Below are 23025 nucleotides of genomic sequence, written 5' to 3' on the forward strand. Positions count from 1 at the left end.
TCATATATACATATACATATACATATGTGTGTATGTGTACATATGTATGTATACACACATACACAACAGTGTCCTCAGCACACTATTTACTATAGTGAAAAACTGGAAAACATCACTAGTAAGTAGGAGGCTTGGCTGATGATGTAAGTCAGTGCTAGATTGCTTGCCTGATGTGCACAGGTTCTGGATTCACATTGACAGCATTGAAAAATAAACCATCAAAATGGTAGGAAGAGGCTAAATGATAGTGTACAAATGGCTTTAGTTCTTAAGTCATGTAGTTGCTTAGAGACATAGCAAAGAGAACTATTGATACATTAAGTGTACAATGCAGAACTGTATACACTTTGAGTAGTGACACCTGAATTGTATATATGAAGTTAGTGTATGCACACTGCAGTTTGTTAATGGCATTTATTGGAACTGGACAATGTCCTGCTTATATAGTTACACACAGTGACCTGGAGTGCGAGCTCAGCCATGAGACCTGCATCTATGTGAGTCTGTACTTGAAAGAAAGCTTGAAAGAAACAGAGAGTAAACCAGTGACCTTCGCCAAGTGTGGGCCTGTGTTTTAGCTGGATTCCTATTTGCAAGAGAATACTGTTTGTTTGTTCATTTTTTTTTTTTTGAGGCAAGGTTTCAGGTAGCCCAGGCTGGTCTGCAACTCACTATATAGCTGACAGGACCTTAAACTCCTTCTCCTCCTGTTCCCACTTCATAAGTGCTGGGATTAGAGGTTTGTGCCACCACACTCTGTTTACAAGGTGCTGGAGATCAAACCCAGAGTGTCATGTGTGCTAGGCATGATTCTGCCAACTGAACTGCATTCCCGGTTCCTACCCCTCCCCCCTCTCTGTCTCTGTCTCTCTCTCTCTCTGTAGAAGAGCTTATTATTATTCTTAACTATGTTTTGGGAAGTTGTCTAATAGTAATGGTCAAGATTGTTAGAAATATATTAAAACAGCAATCAAAATAGAGAAAAGCTTTTATTTTCATTTAGTTTAAATCTCAATAGGTTTTCATGTAAGTCTGGCTTCTTAACAGTGAGTTAGTATAAAATTATTAAATATTTTTATTTTGAGATAGTTAAGTTGGTTTGGGATATAAATACAGCACTGATTTGAATCATAAATATTAAAACTTAAAATGGTCTGAGATAATCATTGCCTGATAAGTATTATATTATACTATATATTATGTGCTAAATTATTGTTTTGAGAGTTTCTGCATTTACATTAATGATATTCTATGCTTAATTATGCTAAAGAGCCTTCAAAATAGTTTTGTATTATAACTTTTGATATCTGAACTCAGTACTTATTCAGCTTTTTTCCTAACTTTGTTATGAAAGCTATCTGGTTCCCTTCACATTGGGTCATGGTATTGTTTTATTTTTCAGATGGGAATGGTGGTCTCTACCGGGCTCTTGCAGCCCAAAACATCGTGGAGGACATGGAGCAAAGAGGCATCTGGAGTATTCATGTCTATTGTGTGGACAACATACTGGTAAAAGTGGCAGACCCACGGTTCATCGGCTTCTGCATTCAGAAAGGAGCAGATTGTGGGGCAAAGGTAATGTGAATGACCTTTCTCTGTCAGACTTTTAAAGATGATCTGAGGAATTTAGAACCATTCATCCTTCTAGAGTATCAGAACCAGCCCCCCTTTTTTTTTCTTTACTCGATGGCACTTGGTTCAAGAAGTTAATGGATGCTTGTCACAAGTAAGAATTTAAACTGTGAGAGTGACTATGAATGATGGTTATTGCCACACCTGTGGTAGACTCATTAATATCAAAGTCATGTTCAAGCAGCCTAACCTGTTGTTTCTCCTGCTGGAGTCACTAAAGGGAGTATGGGAGAAAGAGCAGGTGTAGACTTGAGTAAGGCATTTAACAAGGGTTCTATCATTTTTTATGAATGAGATAGAAATGCAGATGTTGTGGATGAAGACACTTAGAGGTGGTCAATGACTGCTGGAATGACCATAAACACAGCAGGTAGGGAGGTTTATAGTGCTGTATACAGTAATGGTTTTAAATAGTTGGGTGTGTGTGTGTGTGTGACATAGATGAGGCTAGGAATAAGACAGTCAGAAGAGACCTTAACATTTCAGAAGATTTTAAAATATTGACATAAACACTGTTTTATCGGAAAGGTTTTAAGAACTTCTATTCTCAGTAGATAAAGAATAACATTAAGTCCCTTGGAGCTGATGAAATGATTGCAAGGTTTAGAATAGACATGGGAAGATGGTCAAGATACAACACAGGCTCACTTGACATAATGTCCTACAGAGCCAAAGAGGTGGCAGTGCTAATGAGCCCGATTTGATCATTACATATACATATGTTTATTGAATTATAGTGTATTATATAAACATATACAATCATAATAATTTAAAATGAAACAAATTGCAGAAATAGAGCATTTCAAATTGTTGTAAGAATGAATGAGGAAACTGGCTAAATAAGACTTTTCTCTCCTTCAGAAATCACGCCAAAATCGCTGTTAGACATACAATCACAATATAAATGTGAAACCATGAAGATGTTACAATGTAGGATGCATTATGATTTTGATTTAAAAGTAGAAACGTGCGATCTGACAAAAACAAAGTGAATCACATAATGAACTTGAAATGTCTGTTAAAGATGAGACCTTAAGAGACTGTGATCTTGGTTAGAGATTTTCTATTATTAAAAAAAATGATATTTCTTACCACAGTAGTCTAAAAATATAATAAAAAGTCATCTTCAGAAGCTGAAGTTCCCAATTTATCAAAACAAGTTTAGAGAGATTGAAGTGATTGGTCTAATAAGACATTTTCTATTTTGAGACAGGGTGTTGCTGTTAGCCAAGGCTGACTTGCAACTCATGGCAGTCCTCTTGTCTTAACTTCCCGAAGGACTGGAATTATAGACCAAGAACCACACACGGCTCTTTGGCTTTGAAGAGAATAACTGATTTAGTTCATCTGTTTGAGGCATCTGTGTAATCATACTCAGTAGCACATGCCATGTGTTTCAATAGCTACTGAATTGTAATGGAAACAGCCTATTGGATGTAAGTAGCTACCAGGCTTAAAAACTTATCAAAACAAAACAGTGCATTTCTGCCTTTGTTCCACTTGGTGTCACTCTTCTTCTGAAATAGAAACAATCTTTACTGCTATAAGCTTCAGAGTCAATGGAAAGACTATGAGACCAGAGTAGACGTAGAAGGTGCATCACAGGTGATCTCCTTAGCCCATTTGATCCAAGATATTGGCAGTCTTCATTCAGACAAACTCTAAGTCCCAGATTAAGGGTCTTAATGGTGTCTGCAGAAGCAGGACTAGAATTCATGTTTTCTAACTCTTACTGTCACTTCCCTTCTACAAGCCCATGTAGAGAATAGGCCTGTGTTTCCTGGCAGCTCAGAAACTGCAAACTGGTGCACTGACTTTTGTGAGGGCCCTGTTCTAACGGAGACATGAGTGCCACATCTCCACTAGCTGTGTCTTCTACACACTCACCACTTAGTTTCAGGGACTGGAAAAGAATTCAGAAGGAACCATATCTTAAAGTTTTTAGAAATGTGAAACAATGCTGTTTCTCCCTAGCTTTGTTTTTGAGATGCAAGTTCACCTCTGATTTCCAGGTGCTAGGATTGTGGATATTTATGCAATGTGTCTAGCTGCCTTCTTCTTTTTTTAAAAAAATAAGACAATTAAGGTGTTAAAATGTATTTTGTCACATTCTTTTTTTGTTTTTTATTATTAAAACAGTTTTTTAGTTTAAATATACTTTGATAATATTCCTCCCTTCCCCCAAGTCCTTCCAGATCCTCTCCTTCCTATACACCCAACTAAACTTTTTCTAAAAAACCAAACAAAACCCCAATATAACAACAAAACTCCCAAATCAAGAAAACAAAATAAAATACCACCCAAAGAGAATACAATAAAAAACCATCAAGCTGTAACCAAATAAAAGTCCCCCCCCAAATAAACTCTGTGAAACCCATTATATATTAGTCAATTACTCTTGAACATGAGTGTCAGCCCTGTAGTGGTTGATATACCCAGTGTCACTCCATTGGAGAAAACTGATTTTCCCTCTCCTAGCAGGTATAAATGACACACGGTTCAGTTGTTAACCTTTACCCTAGTGGCTAAGTTTTCTTTCCTTCTTTCTTTCTCTCTGTCTCTCTGTCTCTCTCTCTTTCCCTTCCTTCCTTCCTTTCTTTCATTTATTTTTTTATAAATATAGTAATGTAAAAGCTGTCACACTGAAGTTAGATAAGACAAACCGATAGAAGGAAAAGAGCCCAAGAGAAGACACAAGAATCAGAGACCCACTTGTTTGCATACTCAGGAATCCCATAAAAACACTGAACTGGGAGCCATAATATATGCACAGAGGTCCTACTGCAGACCATGCAGACTCTGTGCATGCTGCTTCAGTCTGTGTGATGAGTTCCTGAGAGCTTTGAGCATGTTGATCTAGAAGGCCTTGTTCTCCTGGTGTCCTCCATCCCCTCTGGCTCTTCCATTCTTCCTTCTTCCTTTCCCACGGGGTTACCTAAGCTATGAGGGAAGGATTTGATGGAGACGTCTCATTTATGGAAGAGTGCTCCAAGGACTCTCACTCTACATGATGTCTGGCTGTGGTCTCTGTATTTGTTCCCACCTGCTGCAGGAGGAATTTCTCTGATGACTGAGCAAGATACTAATCTATGAGTATAGCAGAATACCATTAAGAGTCATTTTTATCACTACATTTTTTCTTTCTTTTTAGTATTATTTTGCGTACCCTGAGACCTTGGGCTGTCTAATCTCAGGTTCTTAGCTACCCCAACAGTGTCAAGTATGGGCTCCTTTTTGTAGATTGGTCCTTATGTCAAATCAGTTATTGGTTGGTTACTCCCCCACAAGCTCTGTGTCACCATTGTCCTAGCATGTGGTAATGAAATTTGTTTGTAGTACTTTGTAATGCCTGCCTGCCTTTCTTCCTTCCTTCCTTCCTTCCTTCCTTCCTTCCTTCCTTCCTTCCTTCCTTCCTTTCTTTTTGTTGGTGTTTGGTTTTTTGTTTTTTTTTTTTGTTATTCGAGACAGGGATTTTCTGTGTAACAGTCCAGACTGTTCTGGAACTCGCTAAGATCTGACTGCCTTTGTCTCCCAGGTACTGGGATTAAAGGCATAACTTCTTTCTTTACATTTATGCATTAAATATTCTTTTGTGGAGTGATAAACTTGAAGAATGAGATGGTTTATAAAACAGCACAAACATAAGCCGGGCGTTGGTGGCGCACGCCTTTAATCCCAGCACTCGGGAGGCAGAGGCAGGCGGATCTCTGTGAGTTCGAGGCCAGCCTGGTCTACAGAGTGAGTTCCAGGACAGTCTCCAAAGCCACAGAGAAACCCTGTCTCGAAAAACCAAAAAAACAAAACAAAACAAAACAAAAACAAAAACAAAACAAAACAGCACAAACATAAAAAGTTAGGAACTGTTGTTAATGGATGTCATTTTGTGAAGTGATTACAGACAGTAATTGTGTTATCTTGGATTCTTGCTTTTGAGAACATTATAAGCTGTTGATCAACTCTCTTAATTTTATACCATAGACTTTTTCTGTATAGTACAATTCCAATATTATACAGTTGACAAATACTTGTAATTTAGAATTTTTTACTAATAATATGAACAGTGGAAATGGATATGATTATTTTTACATCTCATGGCTGGTTGGGTATGGGGGTGCATAGTGGTGACTGGAAAATAAACCTCACATGCATTTAAAAACTGAAAAGTCTCTGCCTAGTGAGGCATCTGTTGTAGAGTATAGGGAGTGAGGGTGGTGAGAGGTTGACAGGAAGTACGAATGGGCCTTGATTGCTTTAAATCATTTTGCTGTTTCTTTTCCTTCCATTTTAATCTACGTCCTTGGTTAAAACTTCCTTTTCAGTCAGTACTGTGTCGCTTTCAGGGTGACAAACAGTTGACTACACAGGCACGTCCATGTGCAGGACCCCTTCTTGGTGCAGCCAGACTCTGCGCCTGTGCCTTTAATTGCTGTGTAATTGAAATCCGCAATGGTGGCTTTAGTTCCCCGCATGAGGCCAGGACTGGCCCTGTGTATTTTTAAGAAATCAGTCACTGGCGCAGAGGGTTAAGCTTACTGGTAATATTTCGTATCAACTTAGGGTATACTTTCCAGATCAGGACAGACTTTTAAAAACACTCTTCCATACACTGCCTTATAAAACAATTCTATCAAGTATTTCTCTTACTTGATTCTTGTCCAGGCTACTCATCACTTCACCTCAACATTTAATTTTAATAGGTATCACTCTATAGTCCCAGCTGGCCTATTGCTTGCAGCAGTCCTTCTGCCTGAGCTTCCCAAATGCTTTTGTTACAGCAGTCCAATCCACCAGGCTCAGTTTAACTTTTGATTATTATGTTAGTGCTATGTGGAGTTAGTTCATAGTTTTCTTCCAGGTATTTGCCTCTGGTCATGTTGAGACTTGGGTAGTAACAGTTCAGGCTTACCTGAGGGATTTTAAGAATTGCGTGTTTTTATCTTTGCCTTGGGCTTTGATGGAAACTGCCTCATTTCCTCTGTCAGCCTAGAGCCAGTGTTGAATGAACAAATCAGTGGTTTTCATAAAATTTAAAGACAGACTCTTGTACTTCAAATGAAATCCAGCATGAAGTGATAAGTATGGGCGGAGTCTTCTGATTGGAGTGGAGTGGGAGCCAGGTGACCCGCCCGTTTTCACCTTCCTGTTTGCTATCGAGGTTTCTCAAAAATAAGGAAAACGCTTAATTGTTGACTGAAAATTCGAGAATCAGAATTCAAGTGAAACAATGATTTGGACAGTTTGCTTTAAACTTCCCTGCATCTTTTGTGTTAGGATTCCCAGATAATTAATTTATTTTCCAAGAACTTAAGTGTGAATCAGGATAAGTTAAATCAGAAATGCAGGATATTTGGAGAGATCAACTCTTCATCTAGTTATTCCTTGTCCTCTGGTTTCCTCTGGGCCGGATGTAGACGGTGGTGTTTTAGCTCTGGTTTGGCTTTTGGAAAGTAGGAAGGATACAGTGTCCCTAATTTCTTGTTGGGAATAATTTTGTCAAAGACTATAGATAGTTAATTTTTTAAAGGTAAAGCCTTATCTTGTATTGGACTTACAGACGATATAAACAAATGTAAAGGTGGTCTTGTCATATGGCGTGTCTCCCAAAGAACCTCTCCTTAAACGTCTTCCTTTATTGTTGTCTTTTTTGGTGGGCAGGTGGTAGAGAAAACAAACCCCACAGAGCCGGTTGGAGTGGTTTGCCGAGTGGACGGCGTGTACCAGGTGGTAGAGTACAGTGAGATTTCTCTGGCGACAGCTCAGAAGCGAAGCTCAGACGGACGACTGCTGTTTAACGCAGGGAACATTGCCAACCATTTCTTCACCGTACCATTCCTGAAAGATGTTGTCAAGTATGAACAAAATGAGAGCCCTTAAACTGTTTTGAATTGTTGTTAATTAGAAAGTGAACCTTTGGGGGGTTGGCAGGAACCCCAAGCCCACTACACAGACCCCATTTTCCTCCTTGAGAATCAGTGTTCTCAGAGAGGAAATACTTCACTTGTGACTGCTTTTCATGATCTGTGTCAGATGCTGGGTTGGGCAGGAGGCTTTCCTGGTGCGTGATCCCCCTGCCTCCAAGAGAGCCTCCTGCCTCCAAGTGCTAGGACTGGGGGTGTGGGTATGTGCACTGCACCATCTAGCTTTGTCTTTTTAAAAATGAAAAATCATTTGAATTTCCCAGGAGGAGTCTAGTTATATGTATTTACACATGAGCTGAAACGTAATGATGAAAACCTCAGGGTTACTTGTTGATACACTGTGCCGGAGTGTTTCCAGATTCTTTTCCTGTTTTGAATTGGAAAGTGATTCTATCTTTCCCGCTTTTATTTCTTAGTGTTTATGAACCTCAGTTGCAGCACCATGTGGCTCAGAAGAAGATCCCATATGTGGACTCCCAGGGGCACTTAATTAAGCCAGACAAGCCAAATGGAATAAAGATGGAGAAATTTGTCTTTGACATCTTCCAGTTTGCAAAGTATGCTTTGAATAGCACCAGTAAGATGAAATATATGCCTTGAAATGCTGCTTTTTTACTGTTAGCCAAGAAGCTGTGTCTATTTCATCCTGACATCTTGACCACAAGTGCATAGTTTAAGTTCATTATCATTCTCCCGTCTAAAGCCACCACTCCAGGTGTGCTGTGGTCTGAGTTGCCTGAAAGCACAATATTAAAAATAATCAACTGTCACTATCTAGGTCTGTTGCAAAGTTGTTAAAGTTGTTTGTTGTTTACACAGAGACTGAAGGGATCAATATAAATAGTTGACCAGTTTTGTTTAGCATAACTGACCTGTAAGTGCGTGTCCAGTGAACTCTTTAGGCCATATAGAGATCACATTGCATGCTGAGATACACATTTCAGAACTTGGCCCATATGAAAATGCAGAGAACTGGTTAGCTGTATAAGATCATCCTTACACAACCTGCAGAGAATGGGTTACTGTATAAGATCATCGTTACACAACCTGCAGAGAACGGGTTAGCTGTATAAGATCATCCTTACACAACCGTGTGCCTTCTTTTCCTTTCCCCTTTTACTCCTGTTTTCAGACAGGGTTCATGTAGGCCAGCCAACTAGCCAGGGTGTGCTTGAACCCCTGATCTTTGTGCCTCTTCCTCATGAGTGTTGGGTTATGAGTGAGTCCCATCTGCTTTCCACACACTTTACTAATGCCCCTTTTATCTGCCCCCAAATAGACATTAATGTGATCTTTGTACATTAATTTTTTATCTTTCTTATCTGAGTATTATGGAAAGGAGTTTTCATTTTGTAATGCAGAAGAAAATTCCGTTTCTGTTTGGATTAGTGATGAGCACTGTTTGTGATCTCTTGAAACTGGCTGAAGAAACCTAGTCACTGAGTCCCAAAGGCTTAGGTGTGCTGGGCAGAGACAGAGGCTGTATGGATGGATAGCTTTATTTCCTATGAATGAAGTCTCTGGGTGGAGTCAGAGGCTATAAGGATGGATAGATTTATTTCCTATAAATGAAGTCTCTGGGCAGAGTCAGAGGCTGTATGCATAGTTTTATTTCCTATTAATGAAGTCTCTGTGGCTCCACTCTAGGAAGTTTGTGGTGTATGAAGTATTACGGGAAGATGAGTTCTCCCCACTCAAGAATGCAGACAGTCAGAATGGGAAGGACAACCCGACCACCGCAAGGCATGCTTTGATGTCCCTTCATCATTGCTGGGTCCTCAATGCTGGGGGACACTTCATAGACGAAAATGGCTCTCGCCTCCCAGCAATCCCCCGGTAAGTCACTGTCTTTGCTTTTGTATCTGTGTACTATTTTGAACTTCTTCCTCTTCTGTCTGATGTATCCCTAGGTCTTCTCCTATATATTTATTTTTAAAGTATCATTGTGTGGGTAATTAGTGATGTAAATTGACCACAGCTTTGCCTGTTATGAAGGGAATGCCAATTTCACTTCTTAAGAAGGAGAAATCTCTTGAAGAGCTCTTGGGTTTTGTTTGTTTGTTTTGAAGCATCCTTATTATGTCAGTGAAATAATTTCCACTATAGTGGTCAGACGACATTATTTTTGTATGTCATATGGTTAATGACATTATGAATATACTGTGCTTAGCCACAGAAGTTATTTCTGCTGCCCTGTCTAATTTTGAGACCCACCAAGAACTTTCTCACCTACAGGCTGTCTGCAGCATTCTCTTACCATGCACTAGGGAAGGTGCCATGAAGGGAAGTGAATGCCAGTTCCATTCAGTGACACACAAACTTCAGAAGTGTTGTAGGTTTCAGAGGAAAAGGGAAAAGGGCTCTTGGAGCCATTCCAATTTTAGATAAAGCACTTTTAACCCAAATCCTTTATCTTACAATAGAACTCACTGGCACCTAGAATATCCCTCTATAAGTCTTTTGTGTTTGCACTTAGGTGATTTATCTTGCCATTTAATTTCCGTTCTTAAGAGGTAAAATTCCTGCTGCATGCACCGAAGTGTTAGAAAGCCTTTAACATTGGGCCACTGGGAAGATCCATGATGGATCCTTCTAGAAGGAATGGTGCTGCTTGTCTCTTAGTCAAGACCACTTATAGCAGGTTGTGCCTTGTCAATAAACTTGCTCTGTAACATGTCACATTGTTCTCATGCTCATCTTTGATTACTGAGTTTGGTTTTTTAATTTTTTTAACTTTGTTGTGCCAAATTTATGATTTCTCATAGGGCATGCCATTTGGTTAAGTGTATTTTGCAGCTCCACTTCATTGTTATTTGTTTCCATTCCCATTAATGCTTATTTATTCCTACATAGCAGTGCTACAGATGGAAAGTCTGAGACCATCACAGCTGATGTCAATCACAAGTAAATATACCAGCCTGCCTGCCATGCATGGTGACGGGGCTGTGCTTCTCTCCATACTAACTGGCATCGTAGTTAGTGTTCTGTCTTTTGGGGTTCTGGAGGGAGGGTGATTGAAGCTCTGGTGTGGGCGTGCTGCTTTCCTGGTGGCAGGTGTCTCTCTGGATAACACTAACGCAGACTCGGTGCATGCCGGAAGTGGGGAGCATGCTTCACTAAAGAATCTGAGTATGGGTGTTTGAGCCCACAGTGACGTGTTTGCAGGTGTTGGAATCCAGGACAGGTGACAGCCAGGGAGAACAAAGCTGGATCCCAGTGTATCCCTCGTAGCATAAACTAGATGAAAATAGCATTCTGCAATGAGTTTTATTGAACTGACTATACATGTTCTCAATATGGAGGCTGACTGACCCTGACATTCAACAGCTACTATGGAGATACATCTTTTATTTTATTTGCACGCTTTTTGGTTTTGTGGTTGCTTTGAGAAAGGGTCTTGGTTTGTAGCCAGGGCTGGCCTGGAACTCTATTCTTTTGTCTGCCTTCAAGTACTGGGATTATGGCCACATACCACCAGCATATATGGCTGGGGTCACTGTGTTTTCATCATTATTGAGCTATTTTGATTCTAAGCATGTGTCTTTTTTCTTCATCAGCAGTCCATTTTATAGATAGAAATAGTATAACCTCTGTCATCTGGTTACTGAAAAGATTTTTTTTTTTCGAAATAGGGTTTCTTTGTGGCTTTGGAGGCTGTCCTGGAATTAGCTCTTGTAGACCAGGCTGGTCTTGAACTCACAGAGATTGGCCTTCCTCTGCCTCCTGAGTGCTGGGATTAAAGTGTGTGCCACCACTGCCGGGCCTGAAAAGATTTTTTATTGTTGTTTTTTGTATGATTTTGCATTATCTTTATAGCTAAAAGATCAGCTGATATTTTTGCTGCCCTTTAAAAGTTACTAGAGGCTGGAGAAATGGCTCAGTGGTTAAGAGCACTGGTTCTTCTGACAGAGAACCCGGGTTCAGTTCTCAGCATCCACATGGCAGTATACAACTATCTGTGACTCTAGTTCCAGGGGATCTTCCACCTCCTTCAGGACTCCTTGGGCACTGGGCACTGGACATGCACATGGTGTATAGACATATGGGCAGACAAACTACCTGTACACATGAAATAACAAATCAAAAAGTTTAAAAGTCACTAGATTTGGTTTGAATTTTAAGATTTTCAGGTAGTTTTGGAACAAGGTCCATGGCCAAGAATCTGAAGGTGGGAATTGTTTCAGAAGTAGAGTCACTTTTGATGACACTTTCCATTCATGTGCCTCTTGTCATGCTGCTCATTTGCCCAGGGGACAAGGCCCTATGAGCCTTGTCTCTGTGACCCTGTAGACAAGAAAGGGACCTCACCTTATAGATCTGTCCAGTTTTTCTAGGAGTCATAGATGACCATTGTCACTTACACCATGGGAGCTGGGGCACAGAGCCCTTCATCATTTTCTGTGCATCTATCATTTTTAATATGTAGAAAACTACTTTTGTAACTTAGGAAATATAGTTTTGACTCTGAGTTTCCTTATTGAACCATGGTATTACCTTAAAAATGAAACAGTTTTTTAACGATGTAGTTAAAAGCAACATTATTCTATTTTTTGTTAAAATCCAGAAACATGTTTGTACTTGGATTTTTTCCTCTAGTGTTTCTTCCCATTGCCTTTTTTTGTAGAACAATCAAACCAAATAACATCATGGATTCATAAGAAATTCCTGCTAAAAATCTTTAGTACCAAAGGATGCCTGCAGAGAGTTGAAAAGACTACTTGAAAATGAGATGTAAAAGGATGTTGAGCTAGCTCAGTGGGTAAAGGCACTTGCCACATAAGTCTGATATCCTAAGTTTTATTCCTGGGACCTACATAAAGGGTTCCACAAAGTTGTCCTCTCACCACCATATATGTGCTGTGGGAAGCCTACCCATACACGTGTACACACACAGAGGTGCAGGTGTGTGCGAGAGTGTGCGCACGCATGTGCGCACACACACACACACAAATAATAAATAAAAAATTAAGAAAATAAGACACAAAAAGGAACTACTTTATGTGGGAAAGAGAGGAATAGCTTGGAGATACTCTGAAGAACAGAAGCAAGGATGTGAGGATTTTACTTTTCATCTTAACTTTCTATTAGCTACTAAGAGGTTGCTTGGTGAGGGAATTAGGGGCCAGTGTGTTACTGGGCTGTTTCACCTAGAAGCTGCGAGTCTACGTTTGGTGATGACCACTTCTGTCTTCTCTACTTTGGGGCCTCTAAACTTGGCTATTGAAGTTTATTTTCTTGGTTTCTTCCCATTTGGATTCAAGGGCTACCACTGCAGGTCTAGAATGGAAGATATATATATATCTTCAGATTGGCTATATATTCATTTTTTGGGTTCAGACCACATTCTCATCATGATAACTGAATACTCCAGGGGATGAAATGGAACTGGGATCTGTGCATCTTATTACCGTGATAGGCCTTCATTTCCCCCACTAGGTTTAGTATGACTGAGCTTCCCCAGAGGGTCAGAGCTAGACCCCTTATCATAAAAATATTACACATATGTGGGGAGACCTATGTCTCTTTTCTTGACTCTAGACCGTCATTTACCATTGGAGTTGGTTTAGTCATATATCCTGCAAGCTCACAGGCTGCAGCTGCTGTTAATCTCTTAGGTTCTGAAGTATCTTGTGTAGGAGAAATAGTCATTCCTGACAGCCTGTGGACTTCAACGCACATGTCCATAGGAATCAAGAGATGTTATCACGCAGTACGCAATTATGTTCTATGTGGCATAAGTAATGCTTAAGTCTTAGAGACAGGAATTTCTCGGTATCTTACATTTACCAGTGAAAAGCAGCAGTCACTTTGAAATGAATAGAGATGGCAAGGGAATGTTGGGGCTTGTGCTAAGCTTTGGAGGATGGTCTTTACAGTCAGAGGGACCATAGTTGGGATAACAGATTAATCCAAAGAAAATTCTCCATTATTTTATAGCACGTCATTCTGTGTGGACGTAGCAGGATGCAGGGCATTGGAACAGGACATAGAGTGCCTTGGGTATACTCAGCTGACCCACTTGAAGAAATACTGGCCTCCAGCTAGCCTTAGGAGCTAGATTTTATTGATGTTACCACAATTTGAGAATTCATTCTTGAAAGTGGAAAGAGCTTGAGTTTGAGGCTACAGAGAGGCTGGGTTTTGTGTGTACTGTCTACTGTTGCTGACTGTTTTTTGTTTTTAAGAGAGAAGCTCTTACTATACAGCCCCTGTTGGCCTCAGACTCTTAGTGGTCTACTTTCCTTAGCTTCTCCAAGTGCTGGGATTACAGGTGCTCCATATGACTGGCTCCCTGGCTTCCTTCCGCTCTCTTTCTTTTTTTTAAAATTCTTTTATCTTTTTAAAATTAAAATACACTTGCATCATTTTCCTTTTCTATTTTCACCCTTTAGCCCCTCATCTATACCCTAACCCCCTTTGGTTTCTCTCAAAATCATGGCTTCTTATTAATATATGTATGTACATATCTAAATCTATAAATACAACCTGTTCTGTCCCAGTCTGTTTAGTGTCACTTGTATGATTTCAGGGCCATCCACTTGGTATTAGATAACCAATTAGAGGGCTCATCCCTGGAAAAGAGTTTCTCCTGATCTCAGCATTTCATCTGTTGCCTGTAGTTCTTGGTCTAGGGTTGGGGCCAGGTGAGATTTCTCCCTTTCATGTTAGTATGTCTACTGGTATTGTGCTTCTTCAGCTCTTGTTTAGGCAGCCATATCATTGAGATGTCATGCACGAAGCTTTCCTGTCATTTCTAGGAGAGTTTTTTTTGTTTTTGTTTTTGTTTTTTTGTTTTGTTTTTGTTTTTGTTTTTGGTGAGGAGTGAGAGCTATACTTACCTGTGAGTACAAGGATGGATATTTAGATGTAGTTAGGAATTATGGTGGTTTAGTTAGATGGCGGTAGTTGGCTTTCTTCTAAGGGACATGTCTTCAGTAGCCCTGGATGATTGACTGGATTTTCAGTACCAGATGTAATTTACCCCTGTTAAGTGGACTATCAGTCCAGTTAGAGAACTACTGATTACTAGTATCACCTCCTTATGGAGGCCTTGAACTTGCAATGTAGGCAAGGATGGCCTTGAACTTCTGGTCGCCTGCCTCCACCTCTTGAGTGCTGGGATTACAGACATGGAGCACCATGCTTGATTTATGCAGTGCTGGGGATTGAACCCAGAGCCTCATGTATGGTAGGCAAGCAGTTTTCTAGCTAGGCTACATTCTGAACCTACTATTGGCAAGATTTTTGAGATAACAAATAGCACAGCTCTCCAAGGACTGACTATAAGGAAAACACTATTTATTGACTGTTATGTTAGATTATCTAGAAATTCAGGATTCCAAGTGTCCATAGATACGTGATTGTGATCTAGAATTGGCAAATGATGACTTTGCCCTTGGCTTTGCTTTGGCATTTTCTGTCCTAGTACTTTAAAAGGGATTTTTGGTAACACAAGTATTTTGGGACATATTAATAAATTAACTGAGCTAATACAGGATACTTAGGTTAAATAAGAAAATCTTGTCCTGGGAAGTCATGGAACAAGGACATGCTGTTCAGTTTGGTTGTCATTACTTGTGTCTCCTAAGCACTGGAAATGTGACTATTATGACTGAGAAACTGAAGTTTGAAATTCCAACTAATTAGAATATTTTCATTTTAAGTAGCACTGTGGCCACTGTGTGGACAGTGCAGTTCTAGAGTGTCAACATGAGGGTCTGACTTGCAAGTTTGTGCTTTGTGAGAATTGAAGTAAATAAGGACTCAAGAGACCTAGCAGTGGGCTGACATAGTATGTGTGTAATCAATAGTCCCTTTTTTTTTAAAACAATGAACTTTCTGAAATGGGAAATGAGATTATTTAAGAGGGCAGTATATAAAGAGCTGGAAGTAATTATAGGTACTTGGTCAAGTAGTTTGTATCTGACCATGAGAATGTGTTAACCTTCGGGGAATTTAGTGGAGACTAGGACCCAGGATGGGCTACATTCTTTAACTAGAATCTTGTTACCTGCAAGCTTCTCAGAGGAAAGCTATGGCCTTTATTTTCATACTAGCAAGTAACATTGGGAAGTAGAATCTTTAACATGCATATGTATTTTTTTTTAGCTTGAAAGATGCCAACGATGTACCAATCCAGTGTGAAATCTCTCCTCTCATCTCTTATGCTGGAGAAGTAAGTTTGCTTCACTTTCCCCTCTGTTCTTTTACAAAGTCCTCTGTGTCTCCAAATAGCTGAATGTTTGCACTAGCAAGAAGTGCGAAGAGTTGCTGAAGAGGTGGGTATGTTAATTAGCTCCTGTGGATCATGCCACAGCACTAAGTACCCTGTGATATATTAATATATTAGTACTTACCAGTTCAAAATAAACTTTACAAAAGCAGGGATCTAGTGTTGCTTTAGGTTGCAGTAGAGTTGTTTCAGAGAATGTGGTGTTTTCCTGAGGAGCTCCTATAGGGAGTGAGCAGGAGGAGCTGTGTCTCTTCTAAATTCTTGGTAGCCTCTGCCATGTCCTTCATCTCTACCAGAGGTTCTCAACCTGTGAGTCGTGACCCCTTTGGGAGCTGTCACGTCCGCCGCATGGCCTGTGTCCGAGAACGTGTGGAGGGTGTCGGGGATTGACAACACAGAGACTCGTTCAACGATATAAAGAGAACTTTAAACAGGCTCCAAAAAGGTTTAAGAAAAACTTCCTAAGAAAAGCTCCCACCAGAGAAGCTTCTGCTCTCTCCTCTCCCCTGGCTGGTTCTGCTCTGACCCAGAGGTGGATGTGTGTGGGTTTTTGAAGGTGCGGTTAGTCTTTGGACAAGGTCGAGGTCAGGGCGGTTTCTGTGGGAAGGCCTTTCCCAGGAACTTATTGTATCATTTTTAGTAAACATGTTTTTACTAAACATTGTCTTACAGCTGCCTACTCCCAGGCAGAAGGGGAAGTGGCCAGGAACTTATTGTATCGTTTTTAGTAAACATGTTTTTACTAAACATTGTCTTACAGCTGCCTACTCCCAGGCAGAAGGGGAAGTGGGTCTCTGCTCAAGGTCTGGTGTTCCCACAATTCACCCCTTTTTATTTTCAAATGAGGCACTCCTGGCTTAGGTCAAGTAGGGTCACCCTCCCTTTCCCGTCTTTGGGGGACCTTGAACCCCTGTTTTAGGTGGGACGGGTCTTCCCCACAGGTTGCCCGTCATCGGAGATACCCCAACCTTAAATCATCTGTAACCAACCTTCATGGCTATCGGGATTGCCATGGGCTAAGCTAAGCAATACTTGGTTACGGATCTCTTGTCTCTGGAACAAGGCACGTTTGAGCTTGGCATAAAGCTAGAATGCCTACCGCCACTGCCACCATTTCCAGGACCCCCATTGGCATAGCGCCTCTCCATCACCATACCCATCACCAGATCTGGGCCATAACATTCTACCAGCCTTCATCTGTTACAAGGGTAACCCGCATGTGATTGACATTTACAATTTGATAAAGTTTCCAATCGTTTTAAGATCTGCTCAGGAAAGCATTTAGAAAGTGCACTTGCACAGATACATTGGGCACAATCATTGATGTTACACATGTAGCATTATGAAAAATATGAACAATAGTTGTCACATTAGGACAAGTTGCATTTCTCCAGAAAAATACACTGGCCTAGTCGTGATTCCAGAAACAGGAACCACCAAGTCTGATATTTCAAGTGACCATGTCCTGTTCAAATACTGAAAAGAGGCTTTTGCCACTCATAGTCCATACCAATGTCCAAATGCTTTAAATGGGTCCTTTTTTCTCTGTTGGCTTCACGATGAAAACTCATGGGTCTGGAAGGTTGATGCAGCAGGTCTGTTGAGAAACTGGAAATCTCGAACCGACTGTTTTCTTTCTTTCTTGGGCTGTAGATTCGATGACATCAAGGGTCAGGAACACTGATTTAGGAGATCTCACTCAAACTGGCTTAGGTAGGCTCCCATGGTCTCAGGTCCAGTTTTTCTCTGCTCCATGCATCTCACTAAATGGTCTGACAGCTGCTAAAGCTTTATTCTTTTCCTGCAAGAAAACACAAACATGCCCTCGACCCCAAATTAGGGTCTTCTCCACTGTCTAGTGTATGGATGTCTCCATTTGACCTGAGCAATGGTTGCTCAAGTTCCATCATGCCAGAATCTGTCTGAAGCTCACTGGCATTCACATTATAAAATTTTAAAATGAGGAGTGTATTATTTGATGAGTCATGTGGGGACTGGGAACATTATTCCCCCTTTTTTATTTTCTAAAAAAAAGGTTTTTTTGAACTGTTGAAGCTGGACCATAACAGTAGAAGGATTTGTCTATCCTCCTTGGTTGACTATCTCGGTAAATTGGGATTACTACTTAGATTATTTGTAGATGTCCATTAAAAAGGACATATCCTTTGAATATTTCCCAAAAACTTCTGAAAATTACTCAAAGATTGTAAACTATACTGTGTCCAAATAACTTTTGAAAATTATTTGAAGTCTGTAAGCAGTCTTTCCCAATCTAACCTGTAGAGCTCTCACTAGCTGACAAGGCCTCATTTGCATCTTAAATTTTTCTGTTAAAACATTAACAGACTGGCTGGATGTTCCTTTTGGCTATATTTAAAGCAATCTAGGTAGCTTCTTAACTATTTTTGAAGGGATTTAAGTATCCTTTTAATCATATAAGCAGTTCACACTCACGCATTCACAATCACATTTCATACATACCGGTGTGGCCACACCATACATTCAGAACATACATGCATCTTTCAGTCATCCTTTTTCCCTAGGTCATGATTAGTCTGTTGCAATGAAGCTCCCTTAATTGAAATCTATGTAAAAGAACAACTCCAGCCAATCCTTGAACTAAAAAGGTTAAAAAGTCCTATATGTTTTTATCATTCCTCCATTTGAGCTACAGTCATGGGGTACAGCCGTACCTACTCCTTGTAACTCTGTAGATGCAAGGTAGAGAGGCCAGGCTTTTGGCCAAAAGTTTTTAGAGATGACTCACAAAATAGAACTTAAATGTAAACAAAATTTTCCATTCCATATACCTTTGTCTTTGTCTTTTTCTTTAATTAATACCAGTACCAATTTTTTTTTAACGATATAAAGAGAACTTTAAACAGGCTCCAAAAAGGTTTAAGAAAAACTTCCTAAGAAAAGCTCCCACCAGAGAAGCTTCTGCTCTCTCCTCTCCCCTGGCTGGTTCTGCTCTGACCCAGAGGTGGATGTGTGTGGGTTTTTGAAGGTGCGGTTAGTCTTTGGACAAGGTCGAGGTCAGGGCGGTTTCTGTGGGAAGGCCTTTCCCAGGAACTTATTGTATCATTTTTAGTAAACATGTTTTTACTAAACATTGTCTTACAGCTGCCTACTCCCAGGCAGAAGGGGAAGTGGCCAGGAACTTATTGTATCGTTTTTAGTAAACATGTTTTTACTAAACATTGTCTTACAGCTGCCTACTCCCAGGCAGAAGGGGAAGTGGGTCTCTGCTGAAGGTCTGGTGTTCCCACAGGGAGCTGCATATCAGATATTCTGCATATCAGACACTTACATTGCGATTCATAACAGTAGCGAAATTACAGTTATGAAGTAGCAATGGAATAATTTTATGGTTTGGGGCTTACCACAACATGAGGAACTGTATTAAAGGGCACAGCACTAGGAAGGTAGAGAACCAGTGATCTATAACATAAATGAACTACTTGCTATTAACAGAAGTCTATAATGTGTAGTATGTTTTACCTGCCCATTAGTGTCTATGTAGGCTTTTGAAAATTAACTAAGTTTTATAATCACCTGGCTGCTTTTGTAATGTGGTGTAAGCTTTCTTTCCAGGTATCTTACCTGTTTTGCCCATACACTTAGTACCGATACCTTACAAACCGTGGAATTGAAGTTCCCTGTTATTCTGGTTACATAAACTTTCCTGGAGTTTCTTATTGTTTACTGTAGTAGCAGAGATAGCTATCTTGCTTAGAAAATTAACTGTTTTTATTGATGATTGTGGGATGAATGATTAGTATCTTATTAAACATAGAAATTGCATTATAATCACTTGACTAGCATGTACTAAGTTCTGGGTCTCATCCATACTACCGAAAACAAAACAACACAAACCAAAAAGAAAGAAATTTGAATAACTTTTTATTTTGGTATTTGTCTTATGCTTCCATAAATCAGTAATTATATCTACTGTACAAAGTATGTGAAGTAGACTTTTAAATTTTTCCTCTCCAACTAACTTTTGACACTCATACTTTAAATCTTTAGTGCATCCACCAGACTGGTGTTGTTGGACAAACACCTGCTTGTAGCAGGCTTTCTTTTGGACCACCAACCAGCTAGCTCTCAAATCACGGCAACGGAGACTTATTATTAATTATAAATGATTGGCCATATCTTATGCTTGTCCCAGTAACTCTTAAACTTAATTTAACATGTTTCTCTTCATCTACATTTTGTCTCAGGCCTTTTACCTTTCTTTTATTCTTTATGCCCTACTTTCCTGCTTTCTGTGTCTGACTAACTGGTGGTTGCCTGGCTGGCCTAGGTATTTTCCTCTTTCTCCTTTCTCTTTCTTTTAGATTCCTTCTCCTACTAATTCTCTCTGCCTGCCAGCCCTGCCTGTCTCTCTACTGTCTAGCTATTGGTGTTCAGCTTTCTATTAGACCAGTCAGGTGTTTTAGGCAGGCAAGGTAAACCATCCTTACACCGTTAAACAACTGCAGCATAAACAAATGTAATGCACCTTTACATAGTTAAAGTAATATTTCATAAAACCTGCTATGTTTCTGACTATGTTCATTCCAATCCTTTTAGGGGCTAGAAGGCTATGTGGCAGATAAAGAATTCCATGCACCTTTAATCATTGATGAGAATGGAGTCCATGAGCTGGTGAAAAATGGCCTATGAATCCTAAAGTGCGCTCTGCCACACAGGAGCCTTGTTTTTGATAGACCAACTGTGAACCTGTGCGACCTCCCTCTCCTGGAAGGATGAAGTCTGAACATTCAGAGTTTCATTTTGCTTGTTGGTATCTGATAAACAGTGCAAACTTCCAAGATCCAGATGTGTGGACTCCAGACAGCATTGTCATGATTCTCAACTCATTGAAGGTCTTATTTATATTTCCTAACTGTCTAAGTTCTTCCAAGCCAAGGCTCACATTGGCTATCCATGAAACTTCCTCCTCTTGACTATATTTGGAATGTTGAGCATGACTTCCCTTGGAGCTGGAAGCTTTTGTTTTTGAAGTTGTACATAGTGATAATAAGTCATTGTACATTTCAAAAGGTTTCTATGGTACTAAAATTTTGTTTATTTTATCAAGCATTAAAGTTTTTTAAGAAAATAACTAGACAGCAAAATAAAATTATCTTCTTGTCTCTGGAGAGTTATTTGTACCTTGAGAAAATTCTATTAGCAAAACAAAAGACTTGGGACAACTTCCGAGATAATGTATAAAAACAGACAGATGCAGTCACAGCTTTGCTCAACAGACAGCTGACTTTGGACTCTGTCTTCTGTCACTTTACAGTTTCTCTCTACTAAAGATGTTCCCCCAACCCATTGCAAAGAGCACTTGACCAGGTCTGGACACACTTTTTGGTACTGGACAGGTGGGATGGCTGGTACTACTAACACCATCAAGCAGAGTCATTGCTAAATGCACGGAGTAGCCTCCTGCAGCAAGGACTCATCAAGCCTGCATGCCAGGATTCAAGGTTGATAAAATGTTATCCTCTTTATTATCTCTCAGTGTTTTATAGCACTTAAAACTTAGCAAATTTATCACTGCAATTCTGATGTTTTAAATTAGTGGATAGAAAAATAAAGGCAAATGTGAATCTTCAGTAAGTCATGGTTGTTGAGAAAGGTTCTCTGTGTCTGAAAAATTCACCATGCATGAAAATACTGAGCATCATCTGGGCCTGGTGGCATACCTTTAATCCCAGAACTCAGGAGGCAGAGGCAGGTGATCTCTGTGAGTTTGAGGCCAGCCTGGTCTACAACCCTTTCTCAAAAAAAAAAAAAAACACCAAAAAACAAAAAACAAAAATTAACCTAGAAATTATATCTAGAGACCAGCATGCTTTATTTTCCAATAAAAGCTACCATAGGATGGAACCCATGTGAACCCTTAATGTCATTTTTTTGTTGTTTTGTTTTTTGAGACAGGGTTTCTTTGTGTAACTGCTCTGACTGTCCTAGAATGTGCTCTGTAGACTACTCTTGCCTCTGCCTCCCGAGTGCTGGTGTGAAAAGTGTGTGCCACCACCACCCAGGGTTAAATGTCACTTTTTACAGAGATTGTGTACTGATTTTTTAAAATTAAGACTTAAATAGTATATCTAGCATATTTTCTGTTTCAACAAAAGCCCAATTTTGCTATTTTCTATTCAGTTTCTCAAGAGATTTATGGAACTTTTTTCTTTGGAACAAACTCAAATGGATTGAGATTTTAGCACCTGAGTGTGGGATCTGTTCTCTTTTCTGACATTTACTTGTTACTTATCTTTTGTGTCTTTGGATTACCATTCATCCCAGGAAAAAGGAGGCCTAGAACCTGGGATGACAATTTTTATTAGAGAGGAATGACAAAGGGGAATATCAAGGAAAACATCTGAGAGCCTCTGAGACATGAAATGATGAGGGAAAGCTCTGCTTACCACAAGCAGTTCCTGTAAAATCCTTCCTCAACGTCAGGAAAGGCAGAACTGGATAGTGTCTATAAACAGGACTTGGAGTCACTGGGAAACAGCAGAGACAGGTGGGTAGATCTCTGTGTGTGCCACCACTGCCTGGTTTGCAGCCCCATTTTTTAGCCAGTGAGGTCTAAGTGCCCTTCATATATCCAGCACTTAAAGAGGCATAACTTTTCATTTTCTTGGGCAATGGTGGTGCATACCTTTAATCCCAGCATGCTGGCAGCAGAGGCAGGCTGAGAGTTTGAGGCCAGCCTAGTCTACAGAGTGAGTCCCAGGAGAGCCAGGGCTATACAAAGAAACCCTGTCTCGAAACAACAACATCAACAATAATAATGAAAACAACCACACCAGTTTTCATTCAAAGAGAAAATTCAGTAGAAAGATAACTCTGCTAAGAAGCAAGTTCAAAAAAAGCAAAGCAATTTGTCATCATTAACTGGAGTTTGGCAGCAAGAGTTCTTAAGAATACTATATCGTGTTAGGGTTTTCCAGGGAAACCACTCATAGGAGACTGACAGGAGGTGGATGGGTTGTTAAAGAGTTACATAGAGATGTCTCCTGACACACTGGCTCATGAGGTTGTGGAAGCTAACTTCTGTGACCTGCTGCCTATAAGCTTGAAGTCTGAGACAGTCAGTGGTACGATTCCAATCCAAAGTCAAGCTGGAGAACCAATGATGTGAGCCCCACAGTAAGAGTGTCACGTCTGGTGCGCGGCCTGTGTCCGAGAACGTGCGGAGGGTGTCGGGTATTGAAAACACAGAGACTCGTTCAA

General features: G+C 40.1%; 1 protein-coding gene across 3 annotated transcripts in view; it reads left to right on the forward strand.

Annotated features, from left to right (window-relative positions):
* Uap1 (UDP-N-acetylglucosamine pyrophosphorylase 1) overlaps positions 1-20927 on the forward strand; it is a 36143-nt gene extending 15216 nt beyond the window's left edge. The window contains exons 5-11 of one of the 3 annotated variants that reach the window (XM_005071426.4): positions 1403-1575; positions 7288-7481; positions 7967-8107; positions 9198-9386; positions 10407-10454; positions 15660-15726; positions 20362-20927. In XM_005071426.4, the coding sequence (XP_005071483.1) occupies positions 1403-1575; positions 7288-7481; positions 7967-8107; positions 9198-9386; positions 10407-10454; positions 15660-15726; positions 20362-20454 (905 nt within the window). In that variant the 3' untranslated portion in view covers positions 20455-20927. Of the gene's footprint in view, positions 1-1402; positions 1576-7287; positions 7482-7966; positions 8108-9197; positions 9387-10403; positions 10455-15659; positions 15727-20361 lie in introns of all 3 variants that reach the window. The other 2 variants (XM_005071425.4, XM_005071427.4) reach the window with 2 other exon arrangements.
* Positions 20928-23025: the final 2098 nt, after the last annotated feature.

Source organism: Mesocricetus auratus, unplaced genomic scaffold (genome assembly GCF_017639785.1).
Source record: "Mesocricetus auratus isolate SY011 unplaced genomic scaffold, BCM_Maur_2.0 Super-Scaffold_100676, whole genome shotgun sequence".
NCBI lineage: Eukaryota > Metazoa > Chordata > Mammalia > Rodentia > Cricetidae > Mesocricetus > Mesocricetus auratus.